This window comes from Odocoileus virginianus, chromosome 11 (assembly GCF_023699985.2).
Source record: "Odocoileus virginianus isolate 20LAN1187 ecotype Illinois chromosome 11, Ovbor_1.2, whole genome shotgun sequence".
NCBI lineage: Eukaryota > Metazoa > Chordata > Mammalia > Artiodactyla > Cervidae > Odocoileus > Odocoileus virginianus.
The window spans coordinates 69,963,871-69,984,308 of NC_069684.1; the positions used below are offsets into that span (position 1 = coordinate 69,963,871).

The following is a 20,438-nucleotide window of genomic DNA, read 5'->3' on the forward strand; positions in this document are numbered from 1 at the left end:
CTCCTGAAGAATGTCACTCCAGAAATTCCCTTGCTCTCTCCTCCACCATCAGTTCTTCCCTTTGGGGCCCATCCCCACTAGCATACAAATGTGCATCTTAAAAACAAAATTCTCTCTTAACCCCTTATGCACACTGAATTACTGTCCCGTTCTCTTTCCTCTATCATAAAATTATTTGAGAGTTGTCTGTATCCGTTGCTTCTGCTTCTTCTTTACCTCTGTTGTTATGGACTGAATTGTGTCCCCTCTCCCCCATTCATTTGTTGAAGCCCTAAGCCCCGATATGACTGCATTTAGGGATGGGGCCTTGAAGGAGATAATATGGGTTAAATGAAGCCATAAGGGTGGGCCCAAACCCTACAGGACTGGTGTCCTTATGAGAAGAGGAAAAGAGACCCGAGTTCTCTCTCCCAGTGTGCTCAGAAGAAAGGCCACGTGAGGACAGCGCGCCGTGGCCGTCCACACGCCAAGCAGAGCGGCCTCCCCAGAAACCTTGCTGGCACCTTGACCTTGGACTGCCAGGCTCCAAAACTGTGAGGAAACAAACTTCTGCTGTTTGAGCCCCTCAGTCTGTGGTATTCTGTTACGGCAGTCCCAGCAGACTCGCATACCTACTCTTTCCCCCTCTCCCTTTATCATGGTCAAATATACACAACAGAAACGTTACTACTTGAACCTATTTAAAATTAAGTAGCATTTAGCTGAATACCATCCCGCTGCAGGATCCACCACGTTTTATCCATGATTAGCATCCCTTCCCGCCTGAACTGACACCATCAGAATTTCCCCCTCTTCCAGACAGCACACGTCAAGATCACCAGTGACACCCATGCGGCTAAGTCACTTCTCAGTCCTCTCCTCTGCTGAACTGTCTTGCATCATCTTACCCTCCCTGAAACATGTTATGTGGCTCCTGGGACCCCGTTCTCTCTCTGTCCTCCTCCTACTGCACCACCCACTGTCACCTGCTCAGTGAGGTGGCCCTGACCACTGCACATTAGAAAGAAAAGCCTCACACCCAACCCTCACACTTTCCAGTCTTCTAACTTGCTAGATTTTCCCCACAGCCCTTATCCCCTGACATCTGACATGTGTTACTAGTTTTTCCTGTCTTCCTCCAATTCTATGTGCTACATAGGCTCCAGGAGGGCAGACACTTTGACTGTTTGATGCAATCTTAGATTGCCAGCAACTAAAACAGGGCCTGGCACACAGTATATGATTAATTAATACATGTTAAATAAATAAGTGAATAAACACATGAGTATCTGTGAACCTCCAAGACAAACCAGTCACAATTCTACTTGTCTGTTTGCATACAGAGGTTAAAACACTTCCTGGAAAGTCAGGAGAGCAGCACAGACAGAATCTTTCCAAACCGGGAGGCCCTTGAGATGCTGAAGTTTAGAGGAAGACTCAGCTTTTCTGGAGAGCAGTTGAGGCGCCTTAACAATGAGAGAAGCACCGTCAATTCCCTTTTCCAGATTATGGAGCAATATTTGAGGATGTAGAACGATGCTTCTCAGACTTTCACGTGCCTATGACTCACCAGGGGATTCTGTCAAAATACAGATTCTGATTCAGAGGCCCTGGGCTGGGGTGGAGGAGGGGCTGAGAGTCTGCATTTCTCATAATCTCCCCCTCATAGCTCAGTTGGTAAAGAATGCGCCCACAATACACAAGACCCCAGTTCAATTCCTGGGTTGGGAAGATCCCCTGGAGAAGGGAACAGCTGCCCACTCCAGTATTTTTGGGCTTCCCTGGTGGCTCAGCTGGTAAAGAAACAGCCTGCAATGAGGGGAGACCTGGGTTCTATCCCTGGGTTGGGAAGATCCCCTGGAGAAGGGAACGGCTACCCACTCCAGTATTCTGGCCTGGAGAATTCCATGGACTGTATAGTCCTTGGGGTCACAAAGAGTCGGACATGACTGAGCCATTTAAAAAAAAAAAAAATCTCCCCAGTGATGCTGCTGCCGCTGGTCTGTGGACGTGAGTTGATTAGCAAGAGACTAAAAGAAAGAAGAAATCTGAAGAAATCAGCTTTCAAAAGGAAAGCAGCAGAGTTAGCAGCAGAGCGGGGAGTTACCTGCAGTTTGTTTTGGGGCAAAACCCCACTGGGGGGTACAGCTGCTGAGGCTGGAGTCTCTAAAATGAGGCCCATGGTCCCTGCTGCTGGCACTCACAGCCTGTATAGTTCTCCCCCTGTGTGTGTGGGCTGGGTTTAGTGACTCAACGCTAGTGAATGGAGCATAGCCGAAGGGATGGGCTATAACTTCTGAGATTAGGTTACAGAGACTGGTTGCTGTCCTGGACGACCTCTCGCTTGCTTGGAGCGAAGCCAGCTGCCACGTCCCGAACAGCTCTGAAGGTGAGGCCATGAGATGAAGAACTGATGGAGGCCTCCAGCCAACAGCCAGCTGGAAAAGGAGGCCCTCAGTCCAACAACCTGCAAAGAACCGAGTCCTGCCAACACTGCGTGAGAGAACTTGGAAGTGGATCCTTTCCCAGTCGAGACTTCAGAAGAAACTGCAGCCCTGCCCCCAATACTCACTGCAACCTCATGAAACCTGTAGCCAGAGGCCCCCAGCTAACCTGCACCTAGGTTCCCAACCCACAGAAACTGGGACCAAATAATAAATGCCTATTGTTTGAAGCTGTTAAATTTTAGGGCAATTTGTTACACAGTAATTGATAGTCAATGCAGATGCTAAGAAAATGTATTGTTAATCATTAACAAGGCCTACTGGACAGATGTGTGCTCAAGGTTCATACAGTGGACTGGACACTAGCTACACAGAAGTATGTGGAACCAGGTCAAGTCCACACTGCATTAGTGTATTGTGCAAGGAGTTTCACACCTATCTGTCTGTCTGTCTATCTACCTATCTGTCTCAATTCTGAGAGTTCCTTCAGCTGGAGGACTGTACAACCCCCAAAAAAACCACAGCCAGGAATAAAGTACACGCGTCCTCAGGACACACACAGCAAAGGAGAGCGGTCCTAACAGTCAGGGCCCAGGCAGAGTCTCCCTGGGGAACCACCTGCCAGCTCTGGCCTTGTCACCCGCCACCTTCTCAGGCAGGCAGGCAGTCTTTTCTACCAGCTGTGTCCTGTACTCTGTTTATCATTTTTGGAAATACTGTGGTATTAATGCTGCATCTTTTCAACGAAGTACTTTGATGAGCAAGTGATCTTTTTTTAACCATGAAGAGAAGTTAAACACAGCAAACGTCACCAGTTGAGCTGGTACAGTTTTCCACGTTTCCTTCAGCAGTGGCCACCTTCTCCTGCTCTTATGATGCTTACTTTACTGTTTCCCCCTACCTAGCAGGAAGAAAACGCAGGTAAGAGAGTGGGCGCATTCTGCTCACACACGGACTCACCCCACACCCTGCCCGCCCCCTGCCTGCTTCCCCACGACCACCCGGCTTCTTGCTCTGGGGAGCAGCCCAGGCTCTCTGAGGGCAGGTGTCAGTCCACAAGGGGAGACGAGGGTGGCCTGGTGGCCCCGAGGAGACCGACAGGCTGCAGAGTCATTACTAGAGCTTCTATTTCTGTCTGCCTGAAACAGGCGGCCTGTGAACCCCTGCCTGAGTCATGAGGCGCTCTCGACTACAGGCAGTGGTGGCGCTGAGTCAGGGCCCAGCAGTGAATAGTGCGGACACGGCCGCATGGAGGCAGCGGGCTGCGGCCAGCAGCAGGGCTGAGCATGGGGTGGCGGCCCCACAAAGGTTTCTGGCGGGGGCCACGGCCTGGGGGCCTCACGGTCAGGCTGACCTTAGTCTGTAGGCAGGCTGAGGCTCCTGAGATGGCCTGTGAACATGTATTCCACTGAAGCAGAGACTAACCCACTAGGAAGAGTCTTCATTTTCACAAAGAAATAAGAGCTAAAACACCCTTGGTCTAAGTTTCATGCCCCACCCCCCTACCTTTTTGTTAAAAATAGATTTAAAGGCCTAGAGAAATGTTTTCCCACTATATGAAAAGGCATAAAGCCAGAGAGATGATAACTGCAACTGAATTCATCCTCAGCACTGGGGGGCATTGGGAGAAATGGGACTGGTGAACTGCGGTCCCTGGACTACATCCAGGCAGCAATCCTTACTCCACAGGAAACTGCAGCCACACGGCTGTCAGATCCAGTACTGCCGGATCTAATGATTTTTTTCAAGAGAAGCCAGAAATCCAGATTTTTTTAAGTGTAAAATCTCCCAATATTTAAATGCTTCAGTGCTTTCAAGACACAGTGGATTTAATGGGAACACACCTATGGGCCTTATCTGGCCCTCAAGTTGCTCACTTATACACTCTGGCCCAGTTGGTGGAGGGGCTGTGATGAAACCAATGGATAAGGGTAAAGACAGAGGTGCCTTGGGGGAGGCGCCTGCCTACTTAGACTCTCTACCTGGAGGGCCAGTAGGGTGCCCTACTGTTCATGACGAAAATTCAGAATTTCTCTCTTTCTACACCCTACCCATCAGCAGGTCCTGTACAGGCTGTGCTCCAAACAGATCCCAAACCTGACCCTTCCCCCACCCTCCACCCTTCCCTCCCTGGTCTGAGACTGCACAGTAACTTCTCCACAAAGCAGCTTTTAAAAATAAATTAGAAAATCAGATCACAACACTCTTCCGCTTAAAACTCTCCAACGGCCTCTTCAAATCCAAACCCACAGTTGCCGCAACTTTCGGAGCCTGATGATCTTGACCCTGGCCACCCCCCGCCCCCTTCACTGAGGCTGCTGCTCATTCACCGTCTCCCCAGAGAGGCCTTTGCTGACGACCCCTCTGTGCCGGCTCCTCTCTGTCACCCCTGCCCTGACCCTGCACTTGCATTTCTTTACTTTTCTTCTCAGCATTCATCGCCACCTCATGTGTCCGTTATTGTCTGTGTCCTCTGCTAGGACAGGAGCCAGATGATATCTAGGTTTCTGTCTCTATTTCACAAAGTATTTTTACATCCTAAAACCATGCCCAGCACGTAGTAGATGTGCAATAAGTATTTGTTGGTCTGGAGGGATCAACTTAGGTCCCACAAAAACTTTCACTGGGCGAAGCCAAGGCCGATCAGCTGCTCCCAGGGAAGTCTACTCACTGATTGAGGAAGGCAAAGAGGTATCTCATGACAATCAGAGTGGTTTTGGGGAGGGCCAGGAGGACCTTCCGGATGTGCAGAGCTCGCTCCTGCAGGCTGTCCATTGCTGAAAGAAGAAAGCCACGTGTTACCCTCCACTAGGAGCCCAGGGACCAGTGGTCAGGAGGCCCTGACTCGCAGCAGGTACAACAGGGAGCGGCCGGTTCCAGCCCACACAGACTGGGCCTGCATGAGGGGCTCCTTGTGGTGGGGCTTTGGCAATGGGGCTCCAGACCCTTCACGGGGGCAGGACTTAAGATGTCTGCTCCTTGGGCACAGAAGGGTTGGGCAAATTCCCCACAGCATCCGCCACCCCCTTATTACAACACAACAGGGAGCTGCCCAGAAACGGCTGTGACTGTCCCCCAGCCTTGGAGGGCCTGCGTGGGAGGCCTGCGCAGGTCCCGTCCTGCCTGCTCCACACATGCACCCCTCAGCCCCTTGACAAGTCTGGCTTATCTTCCCCACTCTCTTATCTGTAGTGGGGATGGCAGAATGTGACCAGAGGCAAGAACTGGCAGGCCCCCGTGCAAGCAGTGATACTGGGAGAAAACCAGAGCGCTTTCCTGACTCCAGGTGTGGCCCAAGGCCCGGATCTCCCCAGGGCCTGCTTTCCCACATTCACGCTGTGCCATGTGGATATTGTCATTTGCTATGAGAGCCTTTCCATGAAAACAAAGTGGGAGATACTGGATCAGGGGCACACCTCAAGGTACCCTGTACTATCCTGGCAACCCCCATTCTCTTAGCACACTCCATCCAGGCCCCGTCCTGGAAGGAGATGTGAAGACATGAGGGGTGCATCTATTTGGTCACTCACAGAACTCAGGTCCACCAGGACTGCCACAAACAGTGGGTAAATCAACAAAACAAGGGAGTTAGCTTCCTGAGCTCTCAGAGGATGTACTAAATCAAACTGGAAACTGGGGGTGGGTATGAAGACCTTCATTGATCTGGGGGGAAAACTTTTCTTCATTTCAAAGGAGCTGCCTCCTCCAGCCTCTGGAACCATTATCTCAATGGAGTCTGCTTCCAGAACGACCTAATATTAATCCAGGTTTCCATGGACAACAAATGAGAGGGTGTTCCAGTATAATAAATGGCCAGGAGTAGCTTTTCAAGCCCAAAATTTTAGAGTAAGAGGCAGACAAACTTTAAGATATCTGTTTTATCTAAAGATTAAGTAGAGACTCTCTCTCTCTGAGGAAATATATCACTACTTTTAAATGTGCAGAGGGCATGAATTCCTAGAAGAATACATATTAACACATCTCACAGATAAAAGCAACAAGCAGGAGACATTTGTAACACATGTGTTCTCCCTCTGTATCATGAAAAGACAGGTACTAACGTATAAGCTTCTAAGAGCTGAAAAGGACTGTATTTTCTATATGACCATATTAAGAGAGATAAAGCCCAACAAAACAAAGCAATTTAAAGTGAATCAGAGAGAAAAACCAGAAGTTCTGACTTGCGGTCCAGATTCTTCCTGAAAAGTCACTCCTTTTCCTCTCCTACAACAAGGAAGGGAAATTTCACAGAGGGAAATGAAAAAAGTGACTGTAAACCTGGAAATTTCTCTGTTGCTCCGGCCCAGGAGTGCACTTGCAGTTGGGGTACTTACTGACGCAGGCCATCAGGTCGTGGAAGACGTCCTTGGGGAAGAGTGGGTGCTCCAGCCCCCGGAAGTACAGCTTCAGGACGCCGGCTATGGAGTCCATGTCGTGGTCGTTCTGGTCCCCAGCCAGGGGGTCCTCTCCTGAGGGTGAGAAGCCCCCCAGACAGGAAAGAGAGAGTGAGGGGGTAAAAACACGCAGGATGAAGCAGAGCTGGTAGGGAAGGAGTGCTCTGTTCAAGTCTTCACGGAAATCCATCAGCTCTCCGCTTAGCACGGGGCCTTGAGCAGGGCAACCGGGGACTAGAGAAAGCAAGGGCTGCTCAGGCTCAGGGGCCCCGGGGTCAGAGCAGGGGCAAAGGCGACCATTAACGGGAATCTGCGTGCGCTAGCCTAGCTCAGGGACGTTCCCCATGGGCCAGAGGAGGGACACGGCAACTGGCTCTCTCCTGAGCATCAAGAAAGCAGGCCGGGCCTGAGTCCTGAGGGGAGGGAGACGGGGCCAGGGAGGCCAGCCCCTCTGACTGGCTCTCCTCCTTCTAGGCCTGCAACTAGCACACCTACTTGCAAGAGAACGAACATGCTGGCGCTCCCCACGGAAAATTTCCTATCAGACGTAATTAGATTTAATGGTAGGACCAACCTCAAATTGAAACTATATATATCCATTACAGGCATGGAAATTGTCAAAGCTTGCCCACTACCTTAAGAGCCCACAAGATAATAAATGGGCTACGTGAACAGGCGTGTTTGCCCTGACACCAAGGATTAAAGATAGAGCCGCAAACTGCGCAGATATCACAGTTAGCTTCTTGGGTATGGGTGGACTGTCCGCAGGAGAGAGATGGGAAGAGAGGGGCTGGGAAGGGGGAAACTGGGACATCCCCAGCATCTCCCAGCACATCTGTGGGGGCAGGGTGGGGAGGATGTCTACAGAAGGAAGAGGCTGGGCTCAAGGGGGAGGCACGCTGGCTTGCTGACTCTGGGTGCCTCTCTGGGAAGAAAGGGTGGAGCCACTATCCCAGGGGACTGGCAAATGTCTGGCCTTATCTTTAAGGCTGTTTCCTCACCCCTCTCAAAGGCATTTTTGATGTCATTCACTTCCACCTGGGATCCTGACACCCGGAAAATTCCTTCATGCTGGAGCCCTAGAAAGACAGGGAACAGTGATCAAGGAGACAAAAAAGCAAATTCACAGCCACAGAGCCAAGCTTAGCTGAGTGTCTGTCTCCCCCAGCTGGCATGTATTTAAGCATCCTGTCTCTCTTCTTCAGGCCAGAGGAGAAAGCCTATACAGGGATGGTGGAAAGGTTACGGCAATGAATGTGAGGCACTGGCCAAAAGAGAGCACCGAGTCAGAGACTTAAAAAAGAGTCGTCTATGCCATTTCTGATTCTGACCAAGTCTATGAAGCAGGTTCCTCTTCCAGCCTTTGCCTCTCTGTTCCCCCCACAAAGTAGAGAGGTGATTTCTGTCACCTCCTTATCCCCCAGGATCAGGGATGTGATCCAGGAGCATGGCAGGCAAGCTATTAGACACGATCAGAGTTTCCCGAGGTGTGAGATCATGATTAGTATCTCAGCTGTCCTAACACGGTTCAGCTGTTCTAGGCGACAGTGCTCTCACTACTTATGAAAAAGGGAGGACATATATTGGTATAGCCACAATGGAGAACAGTGTGGAGTTTCCTTAAAAAACTGCAAATAGAACTACCATACGATCCAGCAATCCCACTCCTGACCTAAATCCCCAAAAAACATAAGAGACATGCACCCTAATGTTCACTGCAGCACTATTTACAACAGCCAGGACACTGAAGCAACTTACACGTCCATCAACAGAGGAGTGGATAAAGAAGACGTGGTATATATACACAATGGGATATTACTCAGCCAAAAAAAGAATGAAATCACACTACAGCAACATGGACAGACCTAGAGGTTATCATACTAAGTTAACTCGGACAGAAAAGGACAATTATCATGTTACCACTTACATGTGGAGTCTAAAAAATGGATACAAATGAACTTATCTATAAAACAGAAAGAGACTCAACAGACTTCAAAAACAAACCTACCGTCACCAAAGGGGAAGGTGAGGGAGGGGTAAATTAAGAGGCTGGGAACATATATACATTAGAGGCAGTCAACAAGGACCTGCTATGCAGCATAGGGCACTCTACTCAATATGCTGTGATAAGCTACATGGGAAAAAAGTCAGAAAAAGAACAGATATATGTCTATATATAACTGAATCACCCTGCTGTACTCTTGAAAGTAATACACTATTGTAAACCAGATAAGTAAAAAAAAGTAAAAAAGCAATCAGCCCACAGTGAGTATCACAGGTGCTGTGCCAGCCTTCATGCAGCCTGACTCTAAAGGCAGCATGCCTGAATACCACACTAGAATGACGTGCACGAAAACTGTGTCTTTTTGAAGTTTGTTGGAGTAAAACTAACCTGGAAAAGTAACGTGTGTGGTGATTGCTTAAGCACTTACAGGCACAGAAGGCAGGGGTTACCAGGAAGCCTCTTTTCTAGGAGCAAGGATTGATAAGAGATGACCTGCCTGAGGCTATACAGATGATAGAAACCAGAGTCAGGACATAAAACTAGGCCTTCTGGCTGCAATCATATACTCATTCCGTAACACTGGGCTTGTGGGGCTTACTGGAGTGAAAGTGCAGAGGGGGGATCTCATTTGTCAGCTGACCATGGGCATGGCTCATAAGAGCCCCACACAGGCACCTCAGAACTTGAGGGGTGGATCCAGGAAGCAGGAGCCCTGGGGCTGCACTGAACTGGCATCTTTCCTCCTATCAGCTCTGTCCAGTTTTCTCAGGAGCCCTGCGGTTCAATCCCGGGCACTTTGTTAAAGTCCTGCTCTCACTGCATGATCTACTGAAACTTCCCAATCTCAAACACCTTTTTTGGAAAACAAAAGAGAATAATGTTACACTTTGCCCACTATTTTGGGACTCCCCTCTTGATGAGGGAGGGTGAATGAATTCTATCTACTTTGAAGTAAACCACACAGGCCAGGACTGAATTCTGAATCCAACTGAAGCAACAGTAAGAAGTAAGCACAGGGAATTGAATTATCTCACTTGTAATAGGACTGAAGTTGTCCGTTACTCTGGGGACTTTCCAGACTATCCCTCACAGAATCAGAATGGCAGGCCATGTCAGGACCCCGAAGTAACAGCACCGTATTACGCTGATTACCAATGGGGTGGAACAGCCAGATACTGCTGTGCAGACACAGAACATGAACAGTAAGTTTCCAACAGAAATGGTCACATACTCAGTGACTTGTCAAAACCACAGTGAAATATAAGGCACGGTCATCTCAGGGACCAGGCTGCTCAGTGTCACTGGCGGAGCTTGCTGACAGAGGATCATCTCAGCACGTTTTGATAGATTAGACATCAAGGACACGCCAACTTGGTGCACAAGCCCAGGGCAAGAAGAAATCATGGGAAAGCTTACTGAAAATCAGGCAGCAGGCCTGAGACACACTGAGGTCCCTTTCAGTCTGGTTTCCATTTCTCCTTGAGAACCCAGGCTTTAGAAAGGCCAGTGTGTGTTCCTGCTCAACAGACAGAATCTTTAGATGATGATTCTGAAAGTAGGAACATTAACAAATGGTGGGTTTCCAGAAGGAGAAGGGGAAAAGCAACTGGCTTTTTATGATAATGCAGGTAAGACCTCACATCCCTCAGCTGATACCTGCATGACCATTCTCCTTTTTCCTTAGTGCTGACTAACATAAAAGCATAAAGCCAATCAGACTTTGGTAAGTTATTTGGAAACAGCACAAAACCTTCCATTTTGAGCTGGATCCAGCTGTTGCCAAGAGTTGCTCTCCTAGAGAAGTCTCAAGATGATTGCTACAACACTGGCTTCTGCTCATGTGACTCTGCTCCCTTCCTCATGAAAATGGTGGGTTTTTTCCATACTGAGTAAGTCTCAATTGTTCCTCACATCCCTTCCCTTAAGTCTTCCTGGATCACCCGACCCACCACTTAAGGCGAGCCTCAGTTTTCCCATCTATATGATGGGGACTAGAACGAATGTGGGCTCCCCAGGTGGCATTAGTGGTAAAGGACCCACCCGGCAATTGCAGGAGACATAAGAGATGCAGATTTGATACCTGGGCTGGGAAGATCCCCTGGAGGAGGGCATGGCAACCTACTCCTGTATTCTTGCCTGGAGAATGCCAGGGACAGAGGAGCCTGGTGGGCTACAGTCCATGGGGTTGCAAAGAGCTGGCACGACTGAAGCAACTTAGCATGCACACACGCAGAATATAGTTGATGTTGTTTAGTCACTAAGTTGTTCTGACCCTTTTCTGACCTCATGTACCATAGCCTGCCAGGATTCTCTGTCCATGGGATTTTCCAGGCAAGAATACAGGAGTGGGTTGCCATGATCTCCTCCAGGGGATCTTTACAGCCCAGGCACTGAACCCACGTCTCCTGCATTGGCAGGCAGATTCTTTATCACTGAGCCTCCAGGGAAGCTCACTAGTACCTCCCAGGGAACATGAAGATAGTAAAGATGTGCAAATTTTGGCAATTGGTAGACCACAGATGTTTTGGGGGCTAACAAAAGTTATTGACCTTATCCCCATTAAATGTACATGTACAAATATTACCCATCATGTTTAGGGAGTTCGGGAATACCATAAGTCCCTATATATCAGGAAATAATTCAATTTTCTGAACAACAGTTATTTTTTGGCCACACTGTATGGCTTTTGGGATTTTAGTTTCTCAACCAGGGATTGAACCTGTGCCCCCTGAAGTGGAAGCACGGAGTCCTAGTCACTGGACCACCAGGGAATTTGTTCCATCTTATAAAATGGCTTCAGAATTGGTAGCTCTAGCTCACCACCCTGTGACAAAAAACTTACCAACTACTGTACATTATTTGTTTACAGTTCTTTTTATCAAAATCCTGTCTGTCAAAGATAATTAGACTATTTTCTTCCTCATCTCCTTAGTGCTATTCATTTGCAACACAGGTTTATTTGTTACTGTTTGCATTCCATTTGGGGTTTTACCCACATCCTTGTTTAATATATTTGTTTACCTTTTGAGTATGGAAAACACCCATGTAGTTCTAAAAGTCAAAACTACACAAAAAGAAATATTCAGAGAAATGTCACTTCAATCCCATGTCCCATTCTCACCCTTTCCCACCCATCTGTGCAGATGATCAGTTAAATATTAGTTTTTGGATTCATCCTTCCTGTATTTCTTCTTGCAGATGTGAGAAGGCCCATGTATATTCTTATACCCTCTTCTTTCTCACATGAAAGACAACATGCTATAGATACTCTTTTGCACTTTTCTTTTTTTCGACTTGACAATATATCCTGGCAATCTCTCCAGGTCATTTCATGGAACTCTTCCTCATTTTTTTTTTTTTAATAGCTTCATAGTTTCTCACTGTGTAGATATACCATCAGTTCAGTTCGGTTCAGTCCAGTCACTCAGTTGTGTCTGACTCTTTGTGACCCCATGGACTGCAGAAATCCAGGCCTCCCTGTCCATTACCAACTCCCGGAGTCTACTTAAACTCATGTCCATCGCATTGGTGATGCCATCCAACCATCTCATCCTCTGTTGCCCCCTTCTCCTCCCACCTTTAGTCTTTCCCAGCATCAGGGTCTTTTCCAATGAGTCGATTCTTCGCATCAGGTGGCCAAAGTATTGGAGTTTCAGCTTCAGCATCAGTCCTTCCCAAGAATACTCAGGACTGATTTCCTTTAGGATGAACTGGTTGGATCTCCTTATAGTCCAAGGGACTCTCAAGAATCTTCTCCAACACCACAGTTCAAAAGCATCAATTCTTCAGTGCTCAGTTTTCTTTATAGTCCAACTCTCACATCCATACATGACTACTGGAAAAACCATAGCCTTGACTAGACAGATCTTTGTTGGCAAAGTAATGTTTCTGCTTTTTAATATGCTGTTTAGTTGGTCATAACTTTTCTTCCAAAGAGCAAGTGTCTGTTAATTTCATGGCTGCAGTCACCATCTGCAGTGATTTTGGAGCTCAAAAAAAATAAAGTCTGCCACTGTTTCCACTCTTTCCCCATCTATTTGCCATGAAGTGATGGGACCAGATGCCATGATTTTAATTTTCTGAATATTGAGCTTTAAGCCAACTTTTTCACTCTCCTCTTTCACTTTCATCAAGAGGCTCTTTAGTTCTTCTTCACTTTCTGCCATAAGGGTGGTGTCATCTGCATATCTGAAGTTATTGATATTTCTCCTGGCAATCTTGATTCCAGCTTGTGCTACATCCAGCCCAATGTTTCTCATGATGTACTTTGCATATAAGTTAAATAAGCAGGGTGACAATATATAGCCTTGACATATTCCTCTTGCTATTTGGAACCAGTCTGTTGTTCCATGTCCAGTTCTAACTGTTGCTTCTTGACCTGCATACAGATTTCTCAGGAGGCAGGTCAGGTGGTCTGGTATTCTCATCTCTTTAAGAATTTTCCACAGTTTGTTTTGATCCATACAGTCAAAGGCTTTGGCATAGTCAATAAAGCAAAAGTAGATGTTTTATTGGAACTCTCTTGCTTTTTCGATGATCCAGCGGATGTTGGCAATTTGATCTCTGGTTCCTCTGCCTTTTCTAAATCCCGCTTGAACATCTGGAAGTTCATGGTTCGCGTACTGTTGAAGCCTGGCTTGGAGAATTTTGAGCATTACTTTGCTAGTGTGTGAGATAAGTGCAATTGTGTGGTAGTTTGAACATTCTTTGGCATTGCCTTTCTTTGGGATTGGAATGAAAACTGACCTTTTCCAGTCCTGTGGCCACTGCTGCATTTTCCAAATTTGCTGGCATATTGAGTGCAGCATTTTTTTTTTTTGAGTGCAGCTCTTTAACAGCGTCACCTTTTAGGATTTGAAATAGCTCAACTGGAATTTCACTAGCTTTGTTTGTAGTGATGCTTCCTAAGGCCCACTTGACTTTGCATTCCAGAATGTCTGGCTCTAGGTGAGTGATCACACCATTGTGGTTATCTGGGTCATGAAGATATTTTTTGTATAGTTCTTCTGTGTATTCTTGCCACCTCTTCTTAATATATTCTGCTTCTGTTAGATCCATACCATTTCTGTCCTTTACTGTGCTCATCTTTGCATGAGAATGTTCCCTTGGTATCTCCAATTTTCTTGAAGAGATCTCTAGTCTTTTCCATTCTATTATTTTCCTCTATTTCTTTGCACTGATCGCTGAGGAAGGCTTTCTTATCTCTCTTTGCTATTCTTTGGAACTCTGCATTCAGATGGGTGTATCTTTCCTTTTCTCCTTTGCCTTTAGCTTCTCTTCTCAGCTATTTGTAAGGCCTCCTCAGACAACCATTTTGCCTTTTTGCATTTCTTTTTCTTGGGGATGGTACTGATCACTGCCTCCTGTACAATGTCACGAACCTCTCTGCTCATAGTTCTTCAGGCACTCTGTCTGTCAGATATACCATAGTTTGCCCTTTATTCATCTATGCATGGTATTTAGGTTGTTTCTCATATTTTCCAATTACAAATGATACTGCAATAAGTAACCTTGTGCACACGTATTTTCATATTTGGAGGTATATCTTCATGGTAAATTCCTAGAAGGACTGTTGGATCAGAAAACTGGTGTATATGTAGTTTTGTTCGATGCTGCCAAATCCCCCTTCAGAAGGGTTGTATCGTTTTTCATTCCCATCAGCAGCACGTGAGCATGGCTGGTTCTCCAGAGCCTCACCACAGAAATGTGCTAAGACTGGCCTCCACATGGACTGTGCCTGTACGGGGGCAGGGACAGGTACATTCACGCCACAGCACCCGGAACCCATCACTTGTCAAAAGCTCCACAGTTGACACTCGGGGCAGGTGGCCGCCATGTCTTCCCTACTGCACCAGCCTCCTGGTTCTTCCTATAGTCTTAGCTCTACACAGCAGCCTGTGATCCTTCAGAAATATCATTCCCTGTTCCTAACTCTCCAACAGCTTCCCAGCCCACTTAGAACAAAACCCAGACAGATACCTTAGCCACTAAACCCTAACAGTCTGGGCTCCGGCTTCGTCTCCTGCCACTCCCCTCTCCACTCACGCTGCCCCAGCCTCACTGGCATCCTGCGTGCTTGCTTGCATGTGCCAAGGACCTCTGCCTTTGGTGTTCCTTCTCCCCAGGATGCCCGTCCCCAGATACCCACGCGGCCCCTCCCTCACTTCCTTCAGAACTGCTCATGTCTCACTTTGGGTGACCCACGGGTTTCCCTGAACAGCCTGCCTAGAACAGTATCCCCAGTCCATTCTCCACCTCCTCACCTTGTTTTACTTTCCTTCATGACACTCACCAACCCCTGCTATACATAAGGCTCATGAGGACAGGAACTTTATTTTGGAATACAATGAGCAATCAATAAGTATACAGATGGTCCTTGACATACAATGATTTGACTTACGACTTTCTGGCTTTCTGATGGTATAAAAGTGATACACACTCAGCAGAAAATTGACTGATCTTTTCTTGGATACTGATACATGGTATAGGACTCTGTTGTGATGCTGGGCAGCAGTCACGAGCCTCAGCTTCCAGCCACGTGAACACAAGTGTAAACAACCAGTACACTTACAGTCACCCTGTACCCAGACAGCCATTCTGCTTTTCACTCTCAGTACAGTATTCAATAAATTACATGAGACACTCAACACCTAATTATAAAACTGGCTTGATAAACAGTTGCTGATTGTTCAATATCTCTGTATAATGGTGTTACTTCTAGTGAAAGGAGATATGATGAAAAAACTGTAGCTGATTAGAATAGGATAAGTCATAAGCATGCTAAAATAATTACTACTCTAAAAACAATCCAAGCAAGCTCCCAGTTCATTGGGAAAGAGGAAGGGGAGGAAGGTAGAGAGAATGGTAGCTTCTGAATTAAGAGAAGTGATCGTCTACATACCTCCTTAGCTCCAAGAAGGTCATTCTGTTACTGTTCCTATAACTAGTCAGCAGAGCATCTGAAAACAACTTCTGATGCCCAGTTCCTAGAAAACTTCATGGCGCTTGCTCAGATATCTGTGCTTTCTAAACACTCTTACACTTGGAAGACTGGTTCTCTGGTAATCCATCTCTTTCCCTAAATCCTGTCCAATCAGCCTAGGAAATGGTGAGGAATGGAGTTTATGAGATTCAGCTTTGTCCAAGCAGAAGACAGGGTGACCTGACTTAGGTTGAGAAGGAGCCAGCCCCTGCAGACTCTCAAATGTCGGCTACAACTTTAGGGGCAGCGAGTCACTGAGCTCTAGAGATGTCGTAACCGGTAAGACCAAACCAGGACAACAACTGAATAGTACCATGAGTCAGTGCAGTAGTTTAAAAGGGGCTTGTTTTCAAAGCAGCCAGCTGCAGAAAGCCAGTGTGACATAATGGTCCAGGCAGTGCAGGGGGAGATAACACAGGCAAAGATGGTGAGTGAGGCAAAACGACCATGACCACGTCGGGCCAGCTAGACTTACTCACATGAGAGCTATAACTTAAAACTCACTCTCTAGCTAGACAAGGGAGTGTGTTAGTAGCTAAGACACCTGGGGGTTAAAAACATACGATACATTTCGCTCAGTGTTCAGGTGTGGCTATTCTGAGGTAGCAAACATTATGTGAAAAAGTAAGATTTTCCTCCTTTTCTGAGAACGTCAGGGTGGGAAGTCAGTCCCTGTTCTCACTCTGCAAAGAATTCCTGGAAGTTCTTCCCAACTTTGCACAAATAAAAAGGCTGTAATCTTGCTTACCGTGTCTGCTGATAAACCGGATACAGCTTTCTACCACCAGAGGAATTGCCTGGCTGGAATCCTGAAAAGCCATAGAAACACAGCATTAGAATCTTCAGAGATAACTCAGGGTCAGAGAAAATGGACCAAAACTGTGTGGAGCTTGTCTCAGCTGGACGAGAGGCCGAACTACAAGAAGCAACCAGCCTGTGCTCCAAGCCCCAAAGTACATGCACAACCATCTGCTTGGAATGCCTCACACTGAAGTCTTACATTCAGCACATCCCATACAGAACTAGTCATCTTTTATTCCAAACCAGCTCCCCACCCCTGGCCATACAATCAATCAATAGATATATGTATTTTGCCTCCTAAATATCCCGTAAACCTATTTATTTCTCTCCCTCTCTACTGCCCCCAGTCCAGTTCAATCCATCAGTATCTCCATTCCTACCTGTCACCCTACAAATCAGTTTTTCTTCCCTTATACATGGTTAAGTCAAGTTGCTCAGTCGTGTCCAACTCTTTGTGACCCCACGGACTGCCTATAGCCTACCAGGTTCCTCCATCCATGTGATTTTCCAGGCAAGAATACTGGAGTGGGTTGCCATTTCCTTCTCCAGGAGGTCTTCCCGACCCAGAGATTGAACCCGGGTCTCCTGCATTGTGGGCAGACTAGTGATCTCTAAAAGTGCTGTGTGCTTAGTTGCTCGGTCGTGTCCGACTCTTTGTGACCCCATGGACTTGTAGCCCACCAGGCTCCTCTGTCCATGGGATTTCCCAGGCAAGAATCCTGGAGTGGGTTGCCATTTCCTTCTCCAGGAGGTCTTCCCGACCCAGAGATTGAACCCGGGTCTCCTGCATTGTGGGCAGACTAGTGATCTCTAAAAGTGCTGTGTGCTTAGTTGCTCGGTCGTGTCCGACTCTTTGCAACCCCATGGACTGTAGCCCACCAGGCTCCTCTGTCCATGGGATTTGGATTTCCCAGGCAAGAATCCTGGAGTGGGTTGCTGTGCCCTCCTCCGGTGGATCTTCCTGACTCAGGGATCGAACCCCCTCCAGCGGATCTTCCTGACTCGGGGATCGAACCTGGGTCTCCCGTATTGCAAGTGCTTTAAAAGTGCACATTTCATCAGCTACTCTCCAGGCTAAACTCTTTCAAAGACCTCTCGTTATTTTCTGTACACAGCCTGTGTGTCCGGGGTCGCATCTTATACAGGTCTGCCTCCTTCTGCTCCTCCCCCAACTCTGCTTCAGCCACACTGGCCCCTCTTCGGCTCCTCAGTAAGTCCTCCTTTGCTCATGGATTTGAGGGAGTCATTCCTGCTGCTGGAAGCTCTCTTCACCCTGGACCCCCACCCACACAGTCTCAGGACAAATATCACTTCCTTAGGGCTGCTTTTCTAGACTCCCCAGATGAGATCAAAGCCCCTGTCTATGGGGTCTCAGTACCTTGGCCTTGGCCTTCACACCATGATTATGACTTAATTGTGTGGGTATAAATATTTGCTTGCATTTTGTCACCATCACAGTTCGCGTTCCACAGGGCAGCCCCTGTATCAGTTGTTGGTGTCCAGTGCTGGCTAGGGTGGTCTGACAGAGCAGGTGTTCAGTTAATATCAGTGGAAGGCAGCAGAATGAATCCATCGGAGCATTAGAATGGGGACTTATTTGGTATGAAAGGCAAGAAAGAAAAAACCAACTCTTGGACACAGTGGAGACTAACTGGTACTAAACTAAGGCCTCCCAGACATCCATCTTTGCTCTGCCATTTTGCTGGAAAACCCTGCCATATATTTAACTTCTTTGGGCCTTAACTTGATATCTACAAACTGGGGAGGGGTTTGTGCTGAGGAGGGTAATATTGGCACATGAACATGCTGCTGCTGCTAAGTCACTTCAGTTGTCCGACTTTGTGCGACCCCATAGACAGCAGCCCACCAGGCTCCCCCGTCCCTGGGAGTCTCCAGGCAAGAACACTGGAGTGGGTTGCCATTTCCTTCTCCAATGCATGAAAGTGGAAAGTCAAAGTGAAGTTGCTCAGTCGTGTCCGACTCCTAGCGGCCCCATGGACTGCAGCCTACCAGGCTCCTCCATCCATGGGGTTTTCCAGGCAAGAGCACTGGAGTGGGGTGCCATTGCCTTCTCCAGCACATGAACATAGTGCTTTGCACTTAGAAAAGAATTCTTTTGTCGGGTCATGTATTAAGTGATTTAAATGAGTTGCTCCTGATAACAACCCTATGGGGTGTGTATTAATATTATCCTCAACCCTATTGGGTATGTATAAATATTATCCTCATTTGACAAATGAGGAAATGAAGGCTTAGCAAGGTGAAATAGCTGCTTACGGACACAGCTGGTAAGCAGAGGAGCCAGGATTTGAATCTAGGCAGTCTCCCCCTGATACCAAAGATCTCTCTACCATCCATACTGCATCCCAGGAGCTTAGCAAACATAGCCAGGTGTGAATACCAAATATTACTGAAAATCAGCAGGGTTTTCTAATGCAGCTAAATGCATTAATAACTCAGCTCTAAGGAAGAAAGGGATCAGGCAGAATTACTTTAAACCTAGCTAGAAAGGGCTTTGGGCCTCCCTGGTGTCTCAGTGGTAAAGAATCCCCCTGCAATGCAGGAGACCTGGGTTTGATCCCTGGGTTGAGAAGATCCACAGGGGGAGGACACGGCAACCCACTCCAGTATTCTTGCCTGGGAAATCCCATGGACAGAGGAGCTTGGAGGGCTACAGTCCATGAGGTCGAAAAGAATCAGACACGAATGAATGACTGAACAACACAACAGAAAGGGCTTTAGATGTTCAGGACAGAGACTAGGTTCTCCATTGGGGTGGGTCCTGTGACTTCTGTCCATTTAACAGGTTTGTTTGTACCCCTCTCCTGGCTCTGAATTTTCTACTGTAGCCAGGAATTTGGCTGCAATCAGGAAAGCAACTGGCTCTCATGAAGAAGCCAGGTGACAGAAGAGCCCGCTCCCAAGTGTGCTGGGAACCCATGATGCTGTCACAGGGAGTGGAGTGAGTAAAGGTGCAGCTGGAGTCAGGAAGGTCTCAGCGACCCAAATGCCCATCTCATGACCCCAGACCCGTCTGCTTCCTCTAGCCTTCCAGCTTCAGTAGCCAGGGTCTGCCTTCTTGTTGCCATCACTAATTACACCAGTCAACCTAGGGCGATTTCACAGGAAGAATTTTCATCAGCTTAATGGGTTCCACAATAAAAAACTCCCAAACCCCATTTTTTTGGAGGTCTTTTCTATGTTTATAAACATTATTATACTTGTCATTTACAAATAGTAGCAGTAGTGATGAGGACGATGACATGAGTGTATGTAAAGTTTTTCTGGCCTTAAGTTTAAACATAAAAAAGATCCAGAGGGAGGGAGGTCGGGCAGCACAAGTTCTGGGCTTCAACGAGTTGTGTGAGTGCACAATCCTGCCTAGACTTGTGGGAGAAGGGACATCAATGGTAGTTAAAGGGAAGCGTGCAGGGTTGCAGAAAGCAGAGCACCAAAGATATTAAGCTGCATGTCCGCAGCTACCAGTGGTACATCAGAAGCAGTTCAGAGGATAACCTCCTGCAGACAGGAGTGCACCAGAGGGGACCTGTCCTACTGCAGAGGCATATTTTCCCCAGTCCCCACTGCTCCAGTGGAGCCCAAGTCAAGAGTCCAGTGAAAACAAATGCTTGACAAAGTCATGAAGGCTTCAGACTCTCTTCTTGTAATATTTCTGAAGTCTGAGTGAATCCATTTCCCCAGGACATGCCCGTGAGGACTCTCACTTCACCATCGATCATGCTGCACACAGCGGACTGGGCACGGTCTGTGTGTTCCTATTCCGTGCCTGTCTCTCCCTTTCTTCCTCTCCCCTTCCCTCCTCCAGGGTTAGA

The 20,438-nt window shown here is 47.4% G+C and overlaps 1 protein-coding gene across 6 annotated transcripts in view; it reads right to left on the reverse strand.

Moving 5' to 3' along the window:
• SRGAP2 (SLIT-ROBO Rho GTPase activating protein 2) overlaps positions 1-20,438 on the reverse strand; it is a 254,198-nt gene that overhangs the window by 20,697 nt on the left and 213,063 nt on the right. For all 6 annotated transcript variants that reach the window (XM_070474577.1, XM_070474574.1, XM_070474579.1 and 3 more), the window contains exons 14-17: positions 16,553-16,613; positions 7,819-7,896; positions 6,758-6,892; positions 5,095-5,200 (exon numbers count right to left, since the gene is read on the reverse strand). In XM_070474577.1, coding sequence (XP_070330678.1) covers positions 5,095-5,200; positions 6,758-6,892; positions 7,819-7,896; positions 16,553-16,613 — 380 coding nt within the window. The remainder of the gene's footprint in view (positions 1-5,094; positions 5,201-6,757; positions 6,893-7,818; positions 7,897-16,552; positions 16,614-20,438) is intronic.